General features: G+C 39.9%; 2 protein-coding genes across 9 annotated transcripts in view; one reads left to right on the top strand and one right to left on the bottom strand.

The window, feature by feature from the left end:
* The window catches only part of LOC126424945 (uncharacterized), a 176,956-nt gene extending 166,260 nt beyond the window's left edge, over positions 1 to 10,696 (bottom strand). For 3 of the 4 annotated variants that reach the window (XM_050087801.1, XM_050087802.1, XM_050087799.1), the window contains exon 1: positions 10,624 to 10,696. The gene's annotated coding sequence lies outside the window, so the exon portion shown is untranslated. Of the gene's footprint in view, positions 1 to 10,395; positions 10,453 to 10,623 lie in introns of all 4 variants that reach the window. The other variant, XM_050087800.1, reaches the window with a different exon arrangement.
* LOC126424946 (casein kinase II subunit beta-like) overlaps positions 10,675 to 20,527 on the top strand; it is a 59,858-nt gene continuing 50,005 nt past the window's right edge. For 2 of the 5 annotated variants that reach the window (XM_050087803.1, XM_050087804.1), the window contains exons 1-2: positions 10,957 to 11,094; positions 11,475 to 11,553. In XM_050087803.1, the coding sequence (XP_049943760.1) occupies positions 11,069 to 11,094; positions 11,475 to 11,553 (105 nt within the window). In that variant the 5' untranslated portion in view covers positions 10,957 to 11,068. Of the gene's footprint in view, positions 10,818 to 10,892; positions 11,095 to 11,474; positions 11,554 to 20,527 lie in introns of those variants that run through there. The other 3 variants (XM_050087806.1, XM_050087805.1, XM_050087807.1) reach the window with 3 other exon arrangements.

The following is a 20,527-nucleotide window of genomic DNA, read 5'->3' on the forward strand; positions in this document are numbered from 1 at the left end:
GTAGACTGGCTTTCCTTAAAATTCTTTTAATAGTTCCTCCTAGGCCATCACAAATTGACATCCCATGACTTGTTGCAAAAAGTGTGTTGGGCCTTTAAATTAAAGTCTCTCAAGTGTTCAGTCAAATTTTTAAAACTGTTTCTATTTTTGTACTGCCCAGCACAACCATCTGTAAAGTAGTGAACTGAGTCAATGCCAGTATGATGTAATGACAGCCACTTTGTAATTTCTTTTTGTACAAAGTTAAAAAAACCAGTGTCATGTTCTTGGTCATCACTAATAAAACAGTGGTTGGAAACAAAAACATTGTTTTCCTCATTTCTTAGAAAAACTCCAACTGGGTGTAGAGTACAACCACCTCTATTCCAGTGGTAACTATGGATCTCATTTTGTATAACAAAGGAATAATTTTCACTGAAATCCATCACAATAATTGCTGTTTTGATTGGTGGGTCTTCTTTCAATATTTTAAAGGCTGCTGATTGGGATTTTGCTATAAATGAGTGCGGGGTGAGCTTTTCCAATGACCTAACCAATAAAGAAATGTAGTCTTCAACACTGATAGACTGTTTGATCATTTCTGCCCTGTCTGTGTTAACCAACTGACTAATTACAATTTCTTCTCCTAAATCACAATCGTCACTCAGTTTTTTAGTTAAGTACTCATTAGTGCAGTATTTGCAGGACAGCTGTCGCAATGATGTAGCATGCAGTTTTGGTTTTCCGTGTTGCACATAAGCATCTTAATTAGGTCTTTATAAGATTCTTCAATTTTCACAGCATCCAGTAATAGTTTAACATTCTGGTGGATACTGCATACACATACAGTGTATGTGCCTGCAGCACCAGCAAGGATACACCATTTAGGTCTCAAGAAACAAAATTTTGAAAATCCTACTTCTACCTCGGGATTCTCCTGTTTGAAAGAATAATAGAGTTCTCTCAAGTTACACAAAATGAGTCTTTTTTGCATGTAAACATTTTCTTGAACACTTACTTTGTCTTTTGTTCCAGGTAGCACTCTGCAACTTTCATCCTTTTCATAAAAATCTGTTACAAGTCTTACTGTATTTTCAGAAAGAGTTTTACCTTTTTTTGGACCAGGAGTTTCCAAAATACCCTTTTCAGATTCTAGCTTTCTAGCTTGTTGCACCATGTACTCACTTACATTAAATTCTTTCATCACTTTATTTCGACTCCAAGAATCTGGAGCCAAGGTTAGAATCTGGATTTTTCTAGACCACCCAACAGATGAAATCTTCTCTTTCATAAGAGAAATCAATACATCAAAATCCTTTGCTTTCTCAACCACACTTGTATCTTCTTCGTCATCATCAGAACTTGGTGCATCATATTTTAATGCTTTTGAAACCGCCTTTTTTAGCAGTCTTTTCAATACTGCTAACCTTCCTTTTAAAATAAGACCCTTTACTTTGTTCTGACATGCCATGAAGCTTTATCGGTGTTAAACTTAAATTATCAAGAGCAATGTTTGTTTGTATGAGGGATTCATTTCTGGATTCCAATGATTCTAATTCAACCATCACTTCATCATCTGTTTCACTTTCATTGACTTCAACTCTTAATTTTTCCTCACAAAAGTTACGGCATGTTGAGCAAAGCTTTTGTCCAGGTTTTATGCTAATATTTTTTGTCAGTAATTGTTAAGAAAGATCCAAGCCTTCACTTCTCAACGATTTTTTGATGGGCTTTTTGCGTTTTTTTAGTGGGTCTACACATGTTGTTTGATACTTTTCAAAAACATTTAAAAAGTAGTAGATGTGGTGTGAAAATATATTCTTAAATTCACACAGATTAATTCCAGATCGTAAGTGGATCAAATCTTTTTCTTCCTCAATCAATTCAGATACCGGTTGTAACTTTTTTGAAGGTGTGTAGGTTGTTTGGAAACAGTCAGATTTTTGAAATAACCCTACACTACAGGCTTGAATATCTGACATACTGATTTCACTTTTGGTCTGATTACTGTTCTGGTTACTTTTATAGTATAATGGAAAAGAATCTCTGTAAACTAAGTAACAGTACTTACTGAAAGTTCGAATAAACTTAATAAAATACTATCCAAGCACTATTTAACATTGTAATAATTTTTTACTTCAAAACACAGGAGTAACAAAACAAAATCCAAGCGTACATTGTTACTCCAAGAAGACAAAAACTTATTTTCGGTGTCTTAAGTCACTTGGTACTTTTTATTTTTAACATACAATTAATATTATTTTAATATAATGGAAGGAAACATTCCACGTGGGAAAAATTATATATAAAAACAAAGATGAGGTGACTTACCGAACAAAAGCGCTGGCAGGTCGATAGACACACAAACAAACACAAACATACACACAAAATTCAAGCTTTCGCAACAAACTGTTGCCTCATCAGGAAAGAGGGAAGGAGAGGGGAAGACGAAAGGAAGTGGGTTTTAAAGGAGAGGGTAAGGAGTCATTCCAATCCCGGGAGCGGAAAGACTTACCTTAGGGGGAAAAAAGGACAGGTATACACTCGCACACACGCACATATCCATCCACACATACAGACACAAGCAGACATATTTATACTGCTTGTGTCTGTATGTGTGGATGGATATGTGCGTGTGTGCGAGTGTATACCTGTCCTTTTTTCCCCCTAAGGTAAGTCTTTCCGCTCCCGGGATTGGAATGACTCCTTACCCTCTCCTTTAAAACCCACTTCCTTTCGTCTTCCCCTCTCCTTCCCTCTTTCCTGATGAGGCAACAGTTTGTTGCGAAAGCTTGAATTTTGTGTGTATGTTTGTGTTTGTTTGTGTGTCTATCGACCTGCCAGCGCTTTTGTTCGGTAAGTCACCTCATCTTTGTTTTTATATATAATATTATTTTAAAAATTAGATAACTATTAAACAGGTTAAAAAGCCAACATAATTTTTCTTTTATCTAATAGTCTATACAATTAAGAGTAGATACTGCAGTTTTTGTAAAACTAAACATCCTTTAGCTAAAAAAAAACTTGTAAATTTTTTTTTCCTTTGGAAGATTTTAATATATCTTTATGGTAATTTTTTTAACATTTAGATATAATACACAAACTTATTCTAAAATTTCATACTGATATCTTGAGTATTCTTTAATATACAATTTTTTTTAGTTGTGAGGACACGTTTAAGTTACGATTTCTGACTGCTGAAACAACGCCAAATCTAAAAACTTTAAAAATTTATATATAAAAAAAACTATAAGAGATAGAGCAAAAAAAATTTTACAAGTGCTTTCAGGATGATAAAAGAAGTAATTGTACCAAGTTTCATCAAAATCTGACATGGTTGGTGTCAAGGCCTGGGTGACTTGACATGGAATGACCCAGAAGTAAGATGTTAAATGAGGAAGGAGGTGGTGCTAAGGATGTCAGACAGGGTGGTAACAAGAACAGATATGTGAGAGTAAGGTATAGAGGAGACGGGGGCAATGGGGATTGTGAAAATGAAAGAAGAATTGGAAAGAAAGTGTCTGAGGGGTAAGGTGGTGTTGGAGTGGTTGGGGACAGGGTGGGGAAGGGACCAAGGCAGATTCAGACGATACTATTCCTCTAACACACCTCCTGCGTCCTATAAGCCCTCTAGCCTCATGTTCACACATTATGATCTTTCTGGAAACCAAAAATCTCCTCTGTGGGAATCAACACAGATTACACAAATAACAATCTTGTGAAATCCAGTTCGCTCTGTTCAGTCAATGGGACCCAGGATGCAGCAAACACTTGCGTCTAGGCTGATGTCATGTTCCTTGTCCACGAGACCCATGAGGCAGTAAACGTCAGCATACTGGTTGATGACACGTTCCTTGACTTCGGAAAACTATCGCCAAATGAACGAAATACAAGCATACAAAATATCAAAGCAGCCTTGAGATTGCATTAAGAGCCTGGCAAACAGATCATAGGAGTGCGGAGAAACCTTCATTTCTTTTCTTTTTATTTGCACATCAAGTTCCATAGCACCAAATTGAGGAACAAATCTCCAAAATCATGGAATGTGTCAGTACATGAAATTACAACATAAAAGTAATAACACAAAAATAAAATGTTTATGAACCCGAAAAAGTAAATCCATAAGTTTAAGTAAACGCAATCGACAATACAATCAACTTAATTTTTCAAGGAACTCCTCGACAGAATAGAAGGAGTGACCAACAAGGAAACTCTTCAGTTTTGATTTGAACGCACGTGGATTACTGCTAAGAGTTTTGAATTCGAGTGGTAGCTTATTGAAAATGGATGCAGCATTATACTGCACACCTTTCCGCACAAGAGTTAAGCACATCTGATCCAAATGCAGGATTGATTTCTGCCGAGTGTTAACTCAGTGAAAGCTAATTATTCTTGGGAATAAACTAATACTGGTAACAAGAAACGACAGTAAAGAAATGTATACAGAGCAGCCAATGTCAAAATACCCAGACTCGTGAACAGGGGTCGACCACTTATGGCCCGAACCGTCCATTTCTGAGCCAAAAATATCCTTTTAGAATGGGAAGAGTTACCCCAAAATATAATACGATACGATATAAGTGAATGAAAATAACCAAAGTAGACTAATTTCATGTCGAATGATCACTCACTTCAGATACCATTCAAATAGTAAAAATGGCAGCACTAAGCCTCTGAACAAGATTCTGAACGTGGGCTTTCCACGACGGTTTACTATCTATCTGAACACCTAGAAATTTGAACTGTTGAGTTTCGCTAATCATATGCCCATTTTGTGACATTAAAATGTCAGGTTTTGTTGAATTGTACGTTAGAAACTGTAAAAACTGAGTCTTACTGTGATTTAGCATTAGTTTATTTTCTACAAGCCATGAACTTCGGTCATGAACTGCACTATTTGAAACCAAGCCAATGCTGCATACAACATCCTTTACAAACAAGCTAGTGTCATCAGCAAACAGAAATATTTTAGAGTTACTTGTAATACTAGAGGGCATATCATTTATATAAATAAGAAACAGGAGTGGCCCCAACACTGATCGCCGGGGCACCCCCCACTTGACCATATCCCCACTCAGACCTCACATCACAGCCATTCTAAACATTGTGAATAATGATCGTTTGCTGTCTGTTGCTAAAGTAAGAGGTGAACCAATTGTGAGCTACTCCCAGTATTCCGTAATGATCCATCTTCTGGAGCAATATTTTGGGGTCGACGGAAGCGACCGATCCCACCCGTCAGCTTTGACCTGTGACGTAAAGCTGTTGTGGCATGTAAGGTCACAGAGTTTAGTTTGTGAGAGTGGCGGGTTTGTAGGTGTCGTTTTGATGTGGTCGTTGGGGCTCTCTTGTGGTATGTTTGTGTGTTGTGAGTTAGGTGATATTTTTGGTTTAGTTTGTGGCGTGTTTATAGGTGGCTATTGTTGCGGTCGGTGGTTCTCTCTGGTGGTGTGTTTACGGCAGCGCGTTATGTGGTATATGGGGTTCATTTGCGTAGTAGCATTACACGTGTGTAGTATCGGTGGTGACGGTGCTTTCAGCGGAATATTTTTCAGTGAGTTAATGATTTTGGTTTTGTTATGTCACATTGTTTTTTTTCTGTTCATTGTGTGTGAATTTTGGTAAATTGCTTTGTTTATGCCTTTGGTAGGTATGGGTATGACTGACAAGGTCAACAGTCCTTTGTTGTCGAGGATGATGGGGGACAGTGCGTTGTCTCTAATAAAATTTCTTCAGCTATTCGGCCTGTTGATTGAAGTCGTGAAGTGTTCAGTGTGTCGTGAAGAAATGAGGCTTACCAAAGTTCCGGCATCTCTGACTAGGGATGGCTACATGTGGAGATGTCGTAAGGATAACAGGTCAAGGGAAGTGTTCGACTCCAATTTTGATTTTCTAGGTGTTTTTTTGTGGTAGGATTAAGTGTGGTGGTGGCGTCGAAATTTCTGAGATTTATAGTGTGGTATCGGTTGTTTCTGTTGATCTATATAGGACAAGGGAAGTGATCATTTCCAGTGGATTGTGTGTGTAGTGGAATTTGGGAAGTTTGTGGGATCTTGCTATTTTAGTGTTTTTGTCATTTGGTGTAGTGGAATGTGTTTATATTTAGTTTGTCCCCACCCAAAAACCCTCAATTTCTCACACTTGTCCTGTTAGTTTGATTAGGTTTTATATGGAAGGCGTGTGTGTGTTGGTTTTTCGATGTATTTTCATGTCTGTTGTCATGTTTATATAATGACGTCACATGCGCCATATTGGAGTCGTAGTGCATGGTAGTTTCTGCCATATTTGTGACGTCATGGGTCAAAGCAGACGGGTGGAATCTGACACTTCCGTATTTCCATATTTTGTGATCAACACAATCAAATGCCTTAGTTAAAACAAAAAATATGCCCAGGCTTCCAAACCTTTTGTTTAACCCATCCAGTACCTCACAGAGAAAAGAAAATATAGCATTTTCCGTTGTTAAACAACTTCTGGAGCCAAACTGTACATCTGATAGCAAATTGTGTGATAAAAAATGATCAATTATCCTTGCATACACAGCCTTTTCAATAACTTTAGCAAACACTGATGGAGTAGAAATAGGTCTAAAATTATCTACATTATCCCTTTCTCCCTTTTTATAAAGTGGCTTTACTACTGAGTACTTTAATCGTTCAGGAAACTGATCATTCCTAAAGGAAAAATTACAAACATTGCTAAATACAGGGCTAACATGTGCAGAACAGTACTTTAATATTCTGCTAGGCACGTCATCATAACCATGAGAGTCATTAGTCTTCAGTGATTTAATTATTGTCTCAATCTCCCCACTGTCTGTATCACAGAGGAGTATTTCAGACATCAATCTTGGAAAGGCATTTGCCAAGAAAGTTATACGATTCCCTGTAGAAACTAAAATTTTTATTTAATTCACCAGTAACACTCAGAAAATAATTGTTAAATACTGCATATACATCTGATTTATCAGTAGGGTGAAGTGGGGTAAGTGTAACCATGGGGTTAGTGTAACCACGGCTAATGATGCCTTAAAGAAGCTGTATTTTTACCTCTGACCTATCACACATATTAATTTACTCCTTTCTTTGTTATATTTAACCATAAGTTGTCAAATCTGACATAAATTGGTAATTAATTTTTGGACTTTAACTGACGTCTACATTTTCACTCTGTGAGTGAGTGACATGCTCAGAATTTGGTAGTCTGTCATTCTTGCAGTTTTAAAGATAACTGCACAATTTTTTGGTTACAAACTAACTTTTGCATGACAATTTCAAATATGAGATTCATTTTACTCTACTGATAAAGCTCTTGATATGCCAGGCATGGTTACACTTACCCCAACTTTTTCCTATGTGGGGCAAGTGTAACCAACAGGCTGGGGCAAGTGTAACCAGGGGGGGTTACACTTGCCCCAAACAAACTTACCGGAACAGATTTATTTATTTAAGCCGTAACCTCGTTTTTGCTATCACACTAGATCAACTAAACTGGCCTTCCTGTACATATGGAGTTAGTGTGAGATATATTTTATTTTTTATTTAAGTCTACTATATTTTTAAACCACGTTTCCTTTTATAAAATATGACAGTCCGATAGTGTAGTCCCACTGGTAAAACAAGGAAGGAAAGAATTGCACCAGGAGCTGAAGTTATCACTTTTCAAGATGCCATCTATAAAGAAAAAGATTTCAAAGGAAACAAGAATAATAAGGAGAAAGCAAAACGAAAGAGCATTATCGACATAAAAAAGGGCTTGGTAATGAAAAGTAAATCTTCCAAACAAAGTGCTGTTACTTTATCCGAAATGGCATTTGGGAATGTTGTGGAAAAAAATCCCTGATTGCTCATGTGGGTAACAAGAAAAAAAAAAAAGACTGGAAGTTGAATCAACAAGTGAAGAAAGTGAAACTGAAGGAGGCCTATCTTTAATAAGTGGTGATGAAGAAAATGGGACCATAATAACACTGGACGATCTCAGGAATGAAATGATAAACTGTGAAGAAGAAAAAGAGGCAAACTTTTTTGAAGCCAAAGATAAAATTACAGTTGGAAACTATGTTCTGGTAGCTTTTGCAACAAAATGTAAGAAGGTTCATTTTAATGGCCATGTTACCAAAATTAGTGATTTAGGAGATCCAGAAGTGATTTTCCTCAGATGCAAAAATAAGACAAAGCATGGCACCACATTCTACTGGCCTGATAGAAGAGATGAGACGGAAGTTCCATCCTCCGACGCCATTCCAGTGCTGCCTGAGCCTACTTTGAGTCGCAGGGGAGACCTGACATTTGGTGTTACATTTTATTCATACAAGATTCAGTGACTAAATAACAGCTAGGGCCTAAGAGTGAATATAATAACTTGAATTAGGGCAGTTTAGCGTTAAACACAAATTGCCAACAACTTGAGTTCAATTACCATGAAAAATAATAGAAAGTGAACTTATAAAATGAATTTTTCTTTTCTCTTGATACTAGATATTTTATTATTTTTGTTAAATTGCCTACTAAAGGAAAAATATTACTTTTGTAGAATTTAAACTAATAAATTACTGGCCTAAAACAAAAATAAATCATCTATGAAGCATTCTGTTTCAGTGTTTTATGGTTTAGGCTAAAACTTATTTTTTAGTTTAGCTAACATTTTCTGTGTATTTCATAACATACAAAGAGGCGTGTGCAAAAAAGTTCATATCTTGAGTAAAATTTAAGATATTTTAATAATTTAAAAATCCTCAAGTTCAGTAAAAATTGGGTAATCAGGTCACTTACCCCAAGTCTCTTTTACAATGCTCTGTATGGGTACAACAATGCGGGGTTACACTTGCCCCGAACCATGGGGCAAGTGTAACCTCGCAACACAAAATTTTGAAAACAATTAATTGACCATATAATTTCTTTTTTCAAAAACAAAATGTAGATTGTTTAAAAGTCAATAAGTTAAACTTTAAGCACGAAAAATTTCAAAATCATATCTTCAATAACAAGTTGGCAATTTGGTGTCAAAGTTGAACTATGCCAAAACGTGGTTACACTTATCCCACTTCACCCTAACAGAAATATTTTTACTACAAAATGACTTTATATTGTCAACCTTGTAACTTAAAGTGTCCAGCAAGGGTATGTTCATAGGATCATTACTGTTTAAAAAGATACAAAAGATCTAATGAATAATATCAGACACTCCAAGAGACTATTTGCAAACAATGCTGTTGTATGTAGAGAAGTCTCAAAACAAGGAAATTGTAGATGAATGCATGAAAACTTGCAGTGAACCGACACTTGGTGCAGACATTGGCAGCTGATCAATAACAAACATAAAAGCTGTAACATGAAGCACATAAATTGGTGGAAAGATTTTGTTATATGATTGCTGAACAGTTACTGTAAGCAATCACACCCATCACATAACTTATCTGGGAAAAAGTGTGCCAAGCAATTTACAGTTGATTGACTACATAAAACTAGTCATAAGGATAGCCAACAGATTTATTGGAAACATTTACAGGAAGAGTGGTCCTCACACTGACAGCTAACAAAATCCTCATTTGAACAATACTAGACTACTGCTTGTCACTCTGGGTCCCTTACCAGACAGGACTGATAGAGCAAACAGAGAAGATCCAAACAGCAGCAGCATGTTTTATAACAGGTTCCTACAGTAAGCACGAAAACATCAAATAGATGCTCATCCAGATTCACTTGCTGCTACAAGAGAGGCATTTTGCTTCACTACGTTGCTTCGAAACATCACATTTACTTCATGAAAGAGCAAAATTCTAAAATTTTGCACAATCTCATAGTAAAGTTAACAACACCAATGAGTAGAGATGGTGAGCCATCGACTGACACATTAACAAGGGGGCTCTCTCTCTCTCTCTCTCTCTCTCTCTCTCTCTCTCTCTCTCTCCCCCCTCCTCCTCCCCCCCCCTATACACACACACACACACACACACACACACACACACACACACACACACACAAATGCGCGCGCGTGAGTAAACTGACTTTTTTTTACATTTGCTCATATGACACATACAATACAAAACCTAATGATCTGTAATTTTTATCAGCACATACAATTAGTGTCAGGAACAAAAGGTGTGAGTCCAACAAACAAGAAAATGGTTCACAACAGTCGAAGTTTCTCTATTTGCATTCGGACATACGGCACTTTTTTCTCTTTTTTCACCCAGAATCCACAGTAAACAGATGCCACTGTGCGTTCACAAAAATAAATGTTATACACTTTGGTGATGGTTACGCAAGAAATTAGTTTACAATTCACCCTAAAATTACGGCGATCTCCCGATGAAAGCTGTTAGATAAATAACAATGGCCGGTTCTCTCAAATCATGTGCTTAAGAACAGAATGCACTATTAAACAATGACATACAATATGACTCCTGTTACTCACTCTCTTCAATCAGCAAATCTGGTCTATTTCTTCACGACAACGTACATATGAGAACAGCTACGAACAAAACAAATACAAACACGTAGTCATCGCTACGGACTCCACAATAAACATTCTGCTACTTTATCAGTTTCAACAGTAATTTCAACGTACTGGTGAACAGTTACATTGCATTACAGACAGTTATATTTCCATTTATTTACTAGTTTGCTTGAAACTGTAACAAACCTCCTAACTAGTCACCAACAACACAAATAATCATCGGCATAATCTTGGTTTCCATATTGTACACACCAAAGATGGCTTTCGTTTCCAAGGGTTATCAGTAACTTCCCTATTTGACTGTGGAAACAAGGGAAAAAGTGTTGCCAGGGGAGTAAAAAGTTTAAGTGGTTTACAGAAGATTTTAAAATTTACTGTAGGTATGCTTCATATCGATGCTTTTCATACTCAGTTGCGCTAAAATATGTACGGCGGTAAGTTTGACACAGCAGTACTGAAATCAGAGGTAAATGGTAAGTTGGCTCATTGAAAGCCCTGATCAAGTGAGGCTAATCGCGGCAGAAGTTGGTGAGAGGTTGATTTAAGTTCTTAGTTTATTGCTGTTAAGTTGCTACATGCTGCTTTAAAATTGTTTATTGTTGTCCGTTGATAATCAAGTATTATACGATTAATGGTAATGGCACGAGCGACCTCAAGGTTTGCAATTTGCCCTTTTATTGATATTAATAACTTTGAACATATGATTATGGCATTCGAAACCAGCTGTGTTTTGAACTATCAGTGGACTTTAGTATGATTTGAAAGGTCTGCATTTTATGTATGTAGTACACAGAGGATGACATTTATCTCTAGAACTACGTGTTTGCTTTAAAAGTAGTTGTTTTTACTGTAAGGATTCGTAACCAATAGACAAGCAAAATAAAGAATGTGAGGAACCGTTTCAAATCAATTAAAAAGAATGTTTTGGCTAATATGATAGAATTGGACAAACACTATAACATTGTTTGCTTCGGTTCATGTAAAATTACGGTCGTTGAAATAAGCTACTAACAGGTATTATATATTAACAATTTCAGACACAAAATGAGCAGTTCTGAGGAAGTTTCATGGATCACCTGGTTCTGCAGCCAACGTGGGAACGAATTCTTCTGTGAGGTTAGTGAGGTAGAAAGTACTAATTCGCCGTGTTACACTAAGTCTGCATATTTCTTTTAGATATTTACTTTTCTGTGCGCAACTCTTGAGACTAAAGCGATAACTCAGTATTAATAACTGAACAGTGCATGATAAGGATAAATAAACGAGCTTAAGATTCATAACAGATTCTAATCCTCGTACCTTTTATTTATTTCTTAATTAATGCATACATAATCAGTAGATACTCGGCCTATGGATAAGTCACCATTAAATCACCTCATCTTCATTTTTCTTTTTTATTTGTAAGTATGCATTGTTAACAAGTATGACAATGTGTGTATTAAAAGTTTTTTTTTTTTATTATTATGAATGTGTAATTAGTACCTTGTGAATGAAGATAAGGTAAAGTCTGAGTGATAATAGTTAGATCAACAGGTAAGAGAAACATGAATATTACTGATGCCTGCCAATGTTGGTGTTTGCCCAACAGAAGTCCGTCCTATCTAAATGTCCAGGGGTTTCAAAAATACTTTCATAAACCTTGGTAACATGTTCCAAATGTTCAAATGTGTGTGAATTCCAAAGGGACCAAACTGCTGAGATCATTAGTTCCGGAACACGTTCCATATGCCAAAACATGAATAATGTTTATATATACATAAAGTGAAAACACTTCGTTTTTGAGTTATTAAAGTAATGAAAGTTGACTTTCAACGGATTCCAAGTACGCAATCCAACAACTTTACCTATACTATGTGATCAAGTGTGTCAGGACACCTGGCTGAAAATGACTTAAAAGTTTGTGGCACCCTCCATTGGTAATGTTGGAATTCAGTATGGTGTTGCGCCATCCTTAGCCTTGACGACAGCTTTCACTGTGACAGGTATACGCTCAGTCAGGTGCTGGAAGGTTTCTTGGGGAATGGCAGCTCATTCTTCACGGAGTGCTGCGCTAAGGAGAGATACCAATGTTGGTAGGTGAGGCCTGGCATGAAGTCTGCATTCCAAAACATTCCAAAGGTGTTCTATAGGATGCAGGCCAGTCCATTACAGGGATGTTATTGTTGTGTAACCAAGCGTAAGACATCTAGGTAGGCCTGTGCGGTGATAGTGTCACTCAAAACAACAAGGGGTGCTAGCCTCCTCCATGAAAAACATGTCCACACCATAACACCACCGCCTCCGAATTTTACTGTTGGCACTACACACGCTGGCAGATGACGTTCACCGAGCATTCACCATACCCACAGCCTGCCATTGGATCGCCACATTGTGTACCGTGATTCGTCAACTACACAACGTTTTTCCACCGTTGAATTATCCAATTTTAATGCTCCTTACACCAAGCGGGTCATCGTTTGGCATTTATCGCCATGATGTGTGGCTTATGAGCAGCCGCTCAACCATGAAATCAAAGGTTTCTCACCTCCTGCCGAACTGTCAAGTACTCACAGTGGAGCCTGGTGCAGTTTGGAATTCCTGTGTGATGGATGGGATAAATGTGTGTCTATTACGACCCTCTTCAACTGTTGGCCATCTCTATCAGTCAACAGACAAGATCAGCCTGTACGCTTTTGTGCTGTACGTGGCCCTTCGTGTTTCCACTTCACTACCATATCGGAAACAGTGGACCTAGGGATGTTTAGGAGTGTGGAAATCTTGCATACAGATGTATGACACAAGTGACACCCAGTCACCTGACCACGTTCAAAGTCCATGGGATCTGCAGAGTGCCCCATTCTGCTCTCTCACGATGTCTAATGACTACTGAGATCTCTGATATCGAGTACCTGGCAGCAGTTGGCAGCCCAATGCACATAATATGAAAACGTATGTTTTTTGGGGGTGTACGGATACTTTTGATCACCTAGTGTATCTATGCACTTGTTTGACTCTCTGTATCGTAGATGGCGTTGTGTTGCCAGGGAGAGTTATTTATATTTGTATGTCTTCATGTCCCTTGTGTACATGTACTACAGGTGGTTAGTGAACTGGAAGTATTTTGTTCAAATATGGCAGAATATTCATTTTATATACTACCCTTATGACTGGTAATGGATTTGAGGCTGTGCAGTTGTATCAGACATCATTCCCAGGCCAAAGACAACTGCCATCCTACATTTGGTCCTGTGTATCTTTATGTAGCCAAGGCAGGATCAGAAACATCACAGACTATGGATTGAGGAAGATCGTATGTTGCTCATGTGCACTGTTGAAGAAGAGCCAGTTATCAGCACAAGACAAGTGGCCCTGGCTTGTTGTACAAGGTGATTATAATTAAAGTTAAACTTTCAGTACGCTGTAGAAATAACAACATTGGTCAGAACGATATCAAATAGCAACAGGATATTATTGGAGAAGGGCAAAATGTATGGCAAAAGAAAAAAAAAGTTGTGTGAAAATTGATTACTAGATGGTGCTGTATGTCTCAGAATACGTAAGTGAAAACATCTGTCATGCACACGACCCATTGAAGTTGATATAAACACTCTGGGTACATGGCTTTTCATCCTTTCGTGTCTGCGACTTTCTCTATGACTGTCTCAGTGCAGGATCGTGCTCTGCTTGTAATGCTGTATTACAAGAATGATGGCTGTGCACAAGTCGCTCTGCAGAGGTTCCAGACACTGACGTGTTTGAAAAAAGGTGTTGGTCCGAAGACTGCCATGAGTCTGGAGAAAATGATTTGGAAATTCGAAAAGATGGGTTCTTTTGGTGTGCAATCTGGTAGAGGAAGGAAAGGAATTGATTTGATGTCAGTGGAAGCAGTGGCCACAACAATGCAGGAGGAAACGAGTGGCGGTGTGCCAATGTGTAGCACATGGAGAATTGCCTGAACATTGGATATACCTGTGAGCACTGTGTGTAAAATCCTACGAAACATCCTCCTTTGCTATCCATTCGAAACTACCCATGTGCGCAAGTTGCTTCCTGTTGACCTGCCAGCAAGAGAGACCTTTGTTTTAGACTTTCTTGCCTGCATGGAAGTGGACAGTGATTGGCCATGGCAGATGTTGTAGACAGACAAAGCCCACTTCCATCTGACAGCGAGCCTTGAGCAGCCGCTGGTGAAGTATCAGTGCAGCAGCAGTGCAGTAGCGAGTCGCATATTTAGCTTTCGTATTTGTTTTGTAGTTTGATTCTTTAATTACTTTCCGAGTGTTTGTGCGCTTGCATATTTAATTACATAAAATCCTTGCATATTCTTGTATTTGAGAGGAGTAATATTGCTTATTGATAGCCGAAGAGTATAAATTGGCGGAGTCATTAGATATTAGCAGTAGGATGGTTAGGGTGTGTGCGTGCTGTGTGCGGGCGCAGGAGGAACTGGCCGCGGTTCACGAGCAGCTGAGCGTGCTGTTGGCCATGGTCAGCCGCCTTCAGTCTGCTGCCTCGAGGTGCAGCGATGGCGGAGGGTCTGGCGTGTTGCTTGAGACACCCCCAGGTGTAACTTGCTGCATCCGCTGACTCAGCCGCCGAGGCACCTTCTAATGTACCCTGCGCATTGGGGCCACCCTACCTCAGGGTGAGTGGCAGACTGCAACGCATTCGCGTTGCTCAAGGCAGAGGGCCAATGTGAAGGCTGGCCGGCTGGCCTCGCCCGTTCATCCTGTCAGTGGGCAGGTGGCTGCTCCTTCAGTAGGGTCCTAGCAGACATACGGGGCAAAGGCTTGCTGGTTATTGGGAGCTCCAACGTCAGGCGGGTGATGGAGCCCCTTAGGGAAATAGCGTACAGGGTTGGAAAGAAATCCAACATGCACTCGGTTTGTCTGCTGGGGGGCCTCATCCAAGCTGTGGAGGCGGCCTTGCCTGCGGATATCGAGCGTACGGTGTGCAGTCGTCTGCAAGTAGTTGCTCATGTCGGCACCAATGATGCCTGTCGCTTGGGTTCTGAGGCGATCCTCAGTTCGTACAGGCGGCTGGCGGATTTGGTGAAGACCGCTGGCCTCGCATGTGGGGTGCAAGCAGAGCGCTCTATTTGCAGCATCATTCCCAGAGTGGATCGGGGTCCTTTGATTTGGAGCCGAGTGGAGGATCTCAACCAGAGGCTTCGTCGACTCTGTGACGGTCTTGGCTGCAAATTTCTAGACTTGTGCTATTGGGTGGGGAATTGTAGGACGGGTGCACTAGGTCAGGGGTGCACTACACAAAGGAAATGGCTACTTGGGTAGCAGATTACTTGTGGTGTGCACATGGGGTTTTTTTAGGCTACGCAGTAGTGCGAGGTGTCCTGATGAACACTCGTCAGTCGACGTGCAGGCAGGGAAATCAGGACGCGCTCAGTGTAAAGACACCTCAGCTATCAAGATATTAGCAGTAAATTTTCAGAGTGTTCGGAATAAAGTTCCTGAATGTACTGCCATCCAGGAAGCGTGTGGCGCCCAAATTATTCTCGGGGCTGAGACCTGGCTGAACCCTGAAATAGGAAATTCTGAAATATTTAGTGAGGGTTGGAACGTGTATCGGAAAGAAAGATTAGACACCGTAGAAGGTAGTGTCATCATTGCAGTTGACAAAAATATTGTGTCTACTGAGGTCGAAGTAGAGTGTGATTGTGAAGTTATCTGGACACGTTTAACAGGGCTAGGGGAAATAAAGTTAATTGTGGGGTGTTATTACCGGCCACCAGGTTCCACTGTGACAGTTCTAGAATCATTCAAAGGGAGTCTACATTCTGTATCGCAGAAGTACCCGGATCATGCTATATTAGTCGGAGGCGACTTCAAGCTACCTAGTATAGACTGGGATGTCTATGGGTTCATTACAGGTGGTACAGACAAGCTGTCATGTGAATTACTTTTGAACACGTTATCAGAAAACCGTCTTGAGCAGCTAAATTGACAGCCAACGCGTAATGGAAATATTTTAGATCTGGTAGCCACGAACAGACCAGACCTCATCGACGGTGTCAGTGTTGAGACAGTGATTAGTGATAATGATGATGTCATTACGACTATGGTTACGAAAGTTAAAAAGTCGGTCAAGAAGGCTAGGAGAGTATTCTTACTAGAAAGAGCAGATAAGCAGTTGTTAGCATCCCACTTAGTAAATGAATCGACTTCATTTACTTCTCGTACGATGGACATGGAAGAATTGTGGGCAAATTTTAAACACATTGTAAATCACGCATTGGACAAGTATGTGCCGAAAAAGTGGGTTACAGACGGAAAAGACCCACCACGGTTTAACAGAGCAATTCGGAGAATGCTCAGGAAGCAAAGGCAGTTGCACTCGCGGTACAAGAAAGATCGGGAGAATGAGGACAGGCAAAAGTTAGTAGAGATTCGTGCTGCTGTGAAAAGAGCGATGCGCGAAGCATACAACCACTACCAACGTCGTACCTTAGCAAAAGATCTTGCTGAAAACCCAAGGAAATTCTGGTCTCGCATAAAATCGGTAAGCGGGTGGAAGGCTTCCATCCAGGCACTCACCGATCAGTCTGGCCTGGCAACGAAAGACAGCAAAATGAAAGCTGAAATTTTAGATTTAGCATCTGAGAGATCTTTCACGTAGGAGGATTGTACAAACATACAGCCGTTTGAGTCGCGTACAGATTCCCGTATGGAGGACATCGTGATAGACATCCCTGGGTTTGTGAAGCAGCTGAATGGGTTGAAAATAAATAAATCGACAGGTCCTGATGGGATTCCAATTCAGTTTTGCAGAGTACTCTACTGCATTGGCTCCTTACTTAGCTTGCATTTATCACAAATCTCTTGCCCAACGTAAAGTCCCGAGCGACTGGAAAAAAGCACAGGTGATGCCTGTATATAAGAAGGGTAGAAGGACAGATCCTCAAAATTACGGACCAATATCCTTAACATCAGTTTGTTGCAGGATTCTCGAACATATTCTCAGTTCGAATATAATGAATTTTCTTGAGACAGAGAAGTTGCTGTCCATGCATCAGCACGGCTTTAGAAAGCATCGCTCCTGCGAAACGCAACTCACCCTTTTTTCACACGATATCTTGCGAACCATGGATGAAGGGTATAAGACGGATGCCATATTCCTTGACTTCTGGAAAGTGTTTCTCGGTGCCCCACTGCAGACTAGGTTAACTAAGGTACGAGCATATGGGATTGTTTCCCAAGTATGTGAGTGGCTCAAAGACTTCTTAAATAATAGAACCCAGTACGTTGTCCTCGATGGTGAGTGTTCATTGGAGGTGAGGGTATCATCTGGAGTGCCCCAGGGAAGTGCAGTAGGTCTGCTGTTGTTTTCTATCTACATAAATGATCTTTTGGATAGAGTGGATAGCAATGTGCGGCTGTTTGCTGATGATGCTGTGGTGTACGGGAAGGGTCGTCGTTGAGTGACTATAGGAGGATATAAGGTGACTTGGACAGGGTTTGTGATTGGTGTAAAGAATGGCAGCTAACTCTAAATATAGATAAATGTAAATTAATGCAGATGAATAGGAAAAAGAATCCTGTAATGTTTGAGTACCCCATTAGCAGTGTAGCACTTGACACAGTCACGTCGATTAAATATTTGGGCATAACATTGCAGAACGGTATGAAGTGGGACAAGCATGTAATGGCAGTTGTAGGGAAGGCGGATTGTCGTCTTCGGTTGGGAAGATGTGGTTCATCTGTAAAGGAGACCGCTTATAGAACGGTGGTGCGACCTATTCTTGAGTACTGCTCGAACGTTTGGGATCCTTATCAGGTCGGATTGAGGGAGGACATAGAAGCAATTCAGAGACGGGCTGCTAGATTGGTTATTGGTTAGTTTGATCATCACGTGAGTGTTACGTAAATGCTTCAGGAACTTGGGTGGGAGTCTCTAGAGGAAAGGAGGCGTTCTTTTTGTGAATCGCTACTGAGGCTGACAACAGTACAATTTTACTGCCACCAACTTACATTTCGTGGAAAGACCACAAAGATAAGATAAGAGAGATTAGGACTCGTACAGAGCCATATAGGCAGTCATTTTCCCTCGTTCTGTTTGGGAGTGGAACAAGGAGAGAAGATGCTAGTTGTGGTACGAGGTACCCTCCACCATGCACCATATGGTGGATTGCGGAGTATGTAGATGTAGGTGTAGAGGTCAGTATACAGAGTTGTCAAATATGGGCAACGGAAAAGCCACATGCGAATCAACCAGTACCACTTCATCCTTAATAGGTCTGTGTGTGGTGCGGGTTTACAGCATCATTTATCATAGGGCTGTATTTTTTCGAAGAGATAGGTGCTGCAGGCCAGTGTGGCTGAGTGGTTCTAAGTGCTTCAGTCTGGAACCGCGCGACTGCTATAGTCGCAGGTTCGAATCATGCCTCAGGCTTGGATGTGTGTGATGTCCTTAGGTTAGTTAGGTTAAGGAGTTCTAAGTTCTAGGGGACTGATGACCTTAGAAGTTAAGTCCCATAGTGCTCAGAGCCATTTGAGACAGGTGCTTCCAGTCCTTTTACCTGTACTGTCACTGGTAAGCGCCATGAGTGTCTTTTGTGGAAAAACGTCAATCCAGCTCTCCAAACAGCAGGGGTGTGTGGATGGTATCATTTTTTTGCAAGATGGTGCACCTTCGCACATTGCAAATTCAGTTAAGCAGCTGCTGAAGTGCCATACTGGAAATGCTCAAATTACCAGCCGCCGTTTCCCTACAGCCTGGCTGTATCGATCAGCTGATCTTAATCAGTGTGACTTCTGGCTGTGGGGCTATGTGAAAGATGTGTTCTGTGTTCTGATTGCAAACTTAGCTGCACTGAAGGCACGCATTATGCAACACATTCTGCACGTGACCTCGGAAACACTTTGATCAGTTGTGGAACATGCTGTTTCTCAATTTCAACTTGTTGCAGAAAACGGTGGACAGTGTGTGCCAGTCACGCAGTAACTAATCATCAGATTGATTTTGATTGATGCTTTTTATATGGTTTTTGGCCTCAGGTCAATTAAAAACAGACTTTTCCCATCTGCTATGATATGAACTTGCTGTGGTGGATGGGCTTACATAACTAACAGTATCATACCTGTACACCCGTGTACACTGAGTAGTACAGTTTGTTTAATGTCAAATGTTCATCTTAGCCATTGTTTTTTTATTATTTGTCATTTGTAGTTGAGCACTATTAAATTATGATGCTTACAGTGCCATCTATTGCTACATTTTGTAATTATTTATTTTCTTCTGCCATTCGTTTTGCCCCCTTCTACGATAATATTCCATTGCAATTTGACGTCATTCTGACAAGTAGTGTTATTTCTACAGTGGTTTTAATGTTTAACTTTAATTACAATCACACTGTACATCTCAAAGTTCCATATGGATTTCCTTAGCAACTCATGAGTCCATGTCATCCCCAGAGGAACTTCTGCTGATGGTTTGTTGTACAGACTGTGACTCTATTGCTTGTCTTTCCATTTTTGTTTATAGGCAAGTCAATCTTTGGAAGAAATGGAATAACAAATTTCCACAGTGAACACACATGGGCTGACTACAATCCTCATGCTACAGTACACTGTAGACATCTGCATCAGTTTGAGAGTAATGTGTGGGCTGGAATTGTAAGTGACTGTCTGATAGGGCCATGCATTCTCCCAGCACATCTTAAAGGTGCTGCCTACAGGGATTTTATTCAGAACACTCGCAAAGACATCCTAGATGATATGCCTCTGCAAATAAGGAGAAACATTTGGTTTATGCCTGATGGAGCTCCAGTACGTTTCAGTCTCAGTGTTTGAGATGCACTGGCTGATGGCTGCCTTGACAGCTGAATATACTAACAAAAATAATCAATTTTTGAAAATATAAAATAATTGGATAGAAAAAAAAGGTACTCACCAAGCAACAACAAGATAATACAGTTATAAAGATACTTAAATTTGCAAGCCAGTGGCTTTTTCTGGCAGAATGGTTGAAGGAGAAAGAAAAGGCCTGGTGAGGTTTAGGAAATGAGGAGAGTTTGGAAAAGTTTCCCAGGACGTTGGATCAGGGGAGACGTAGCAAATGGGATGAGAAGGAAAGACTGATTGTTGGGGTCTGCACC

This window comes from Schistocerca serialis, chromosome 10 (assembly GCF_023864345.2).
Source record: "Schistocerca serialis cubense isolate TAMUIC-IGC-003099 chromosome 10, iqSchSeri2.2, whole genome shotgun sequence".
In the NCBI taxonomy this organism is placed as follows: Eukaryota; Metazoa; Arthropoda; class Insecta; order Orthoptera; family Acrididae; genus Schistocerca; species Schistocerca serialis.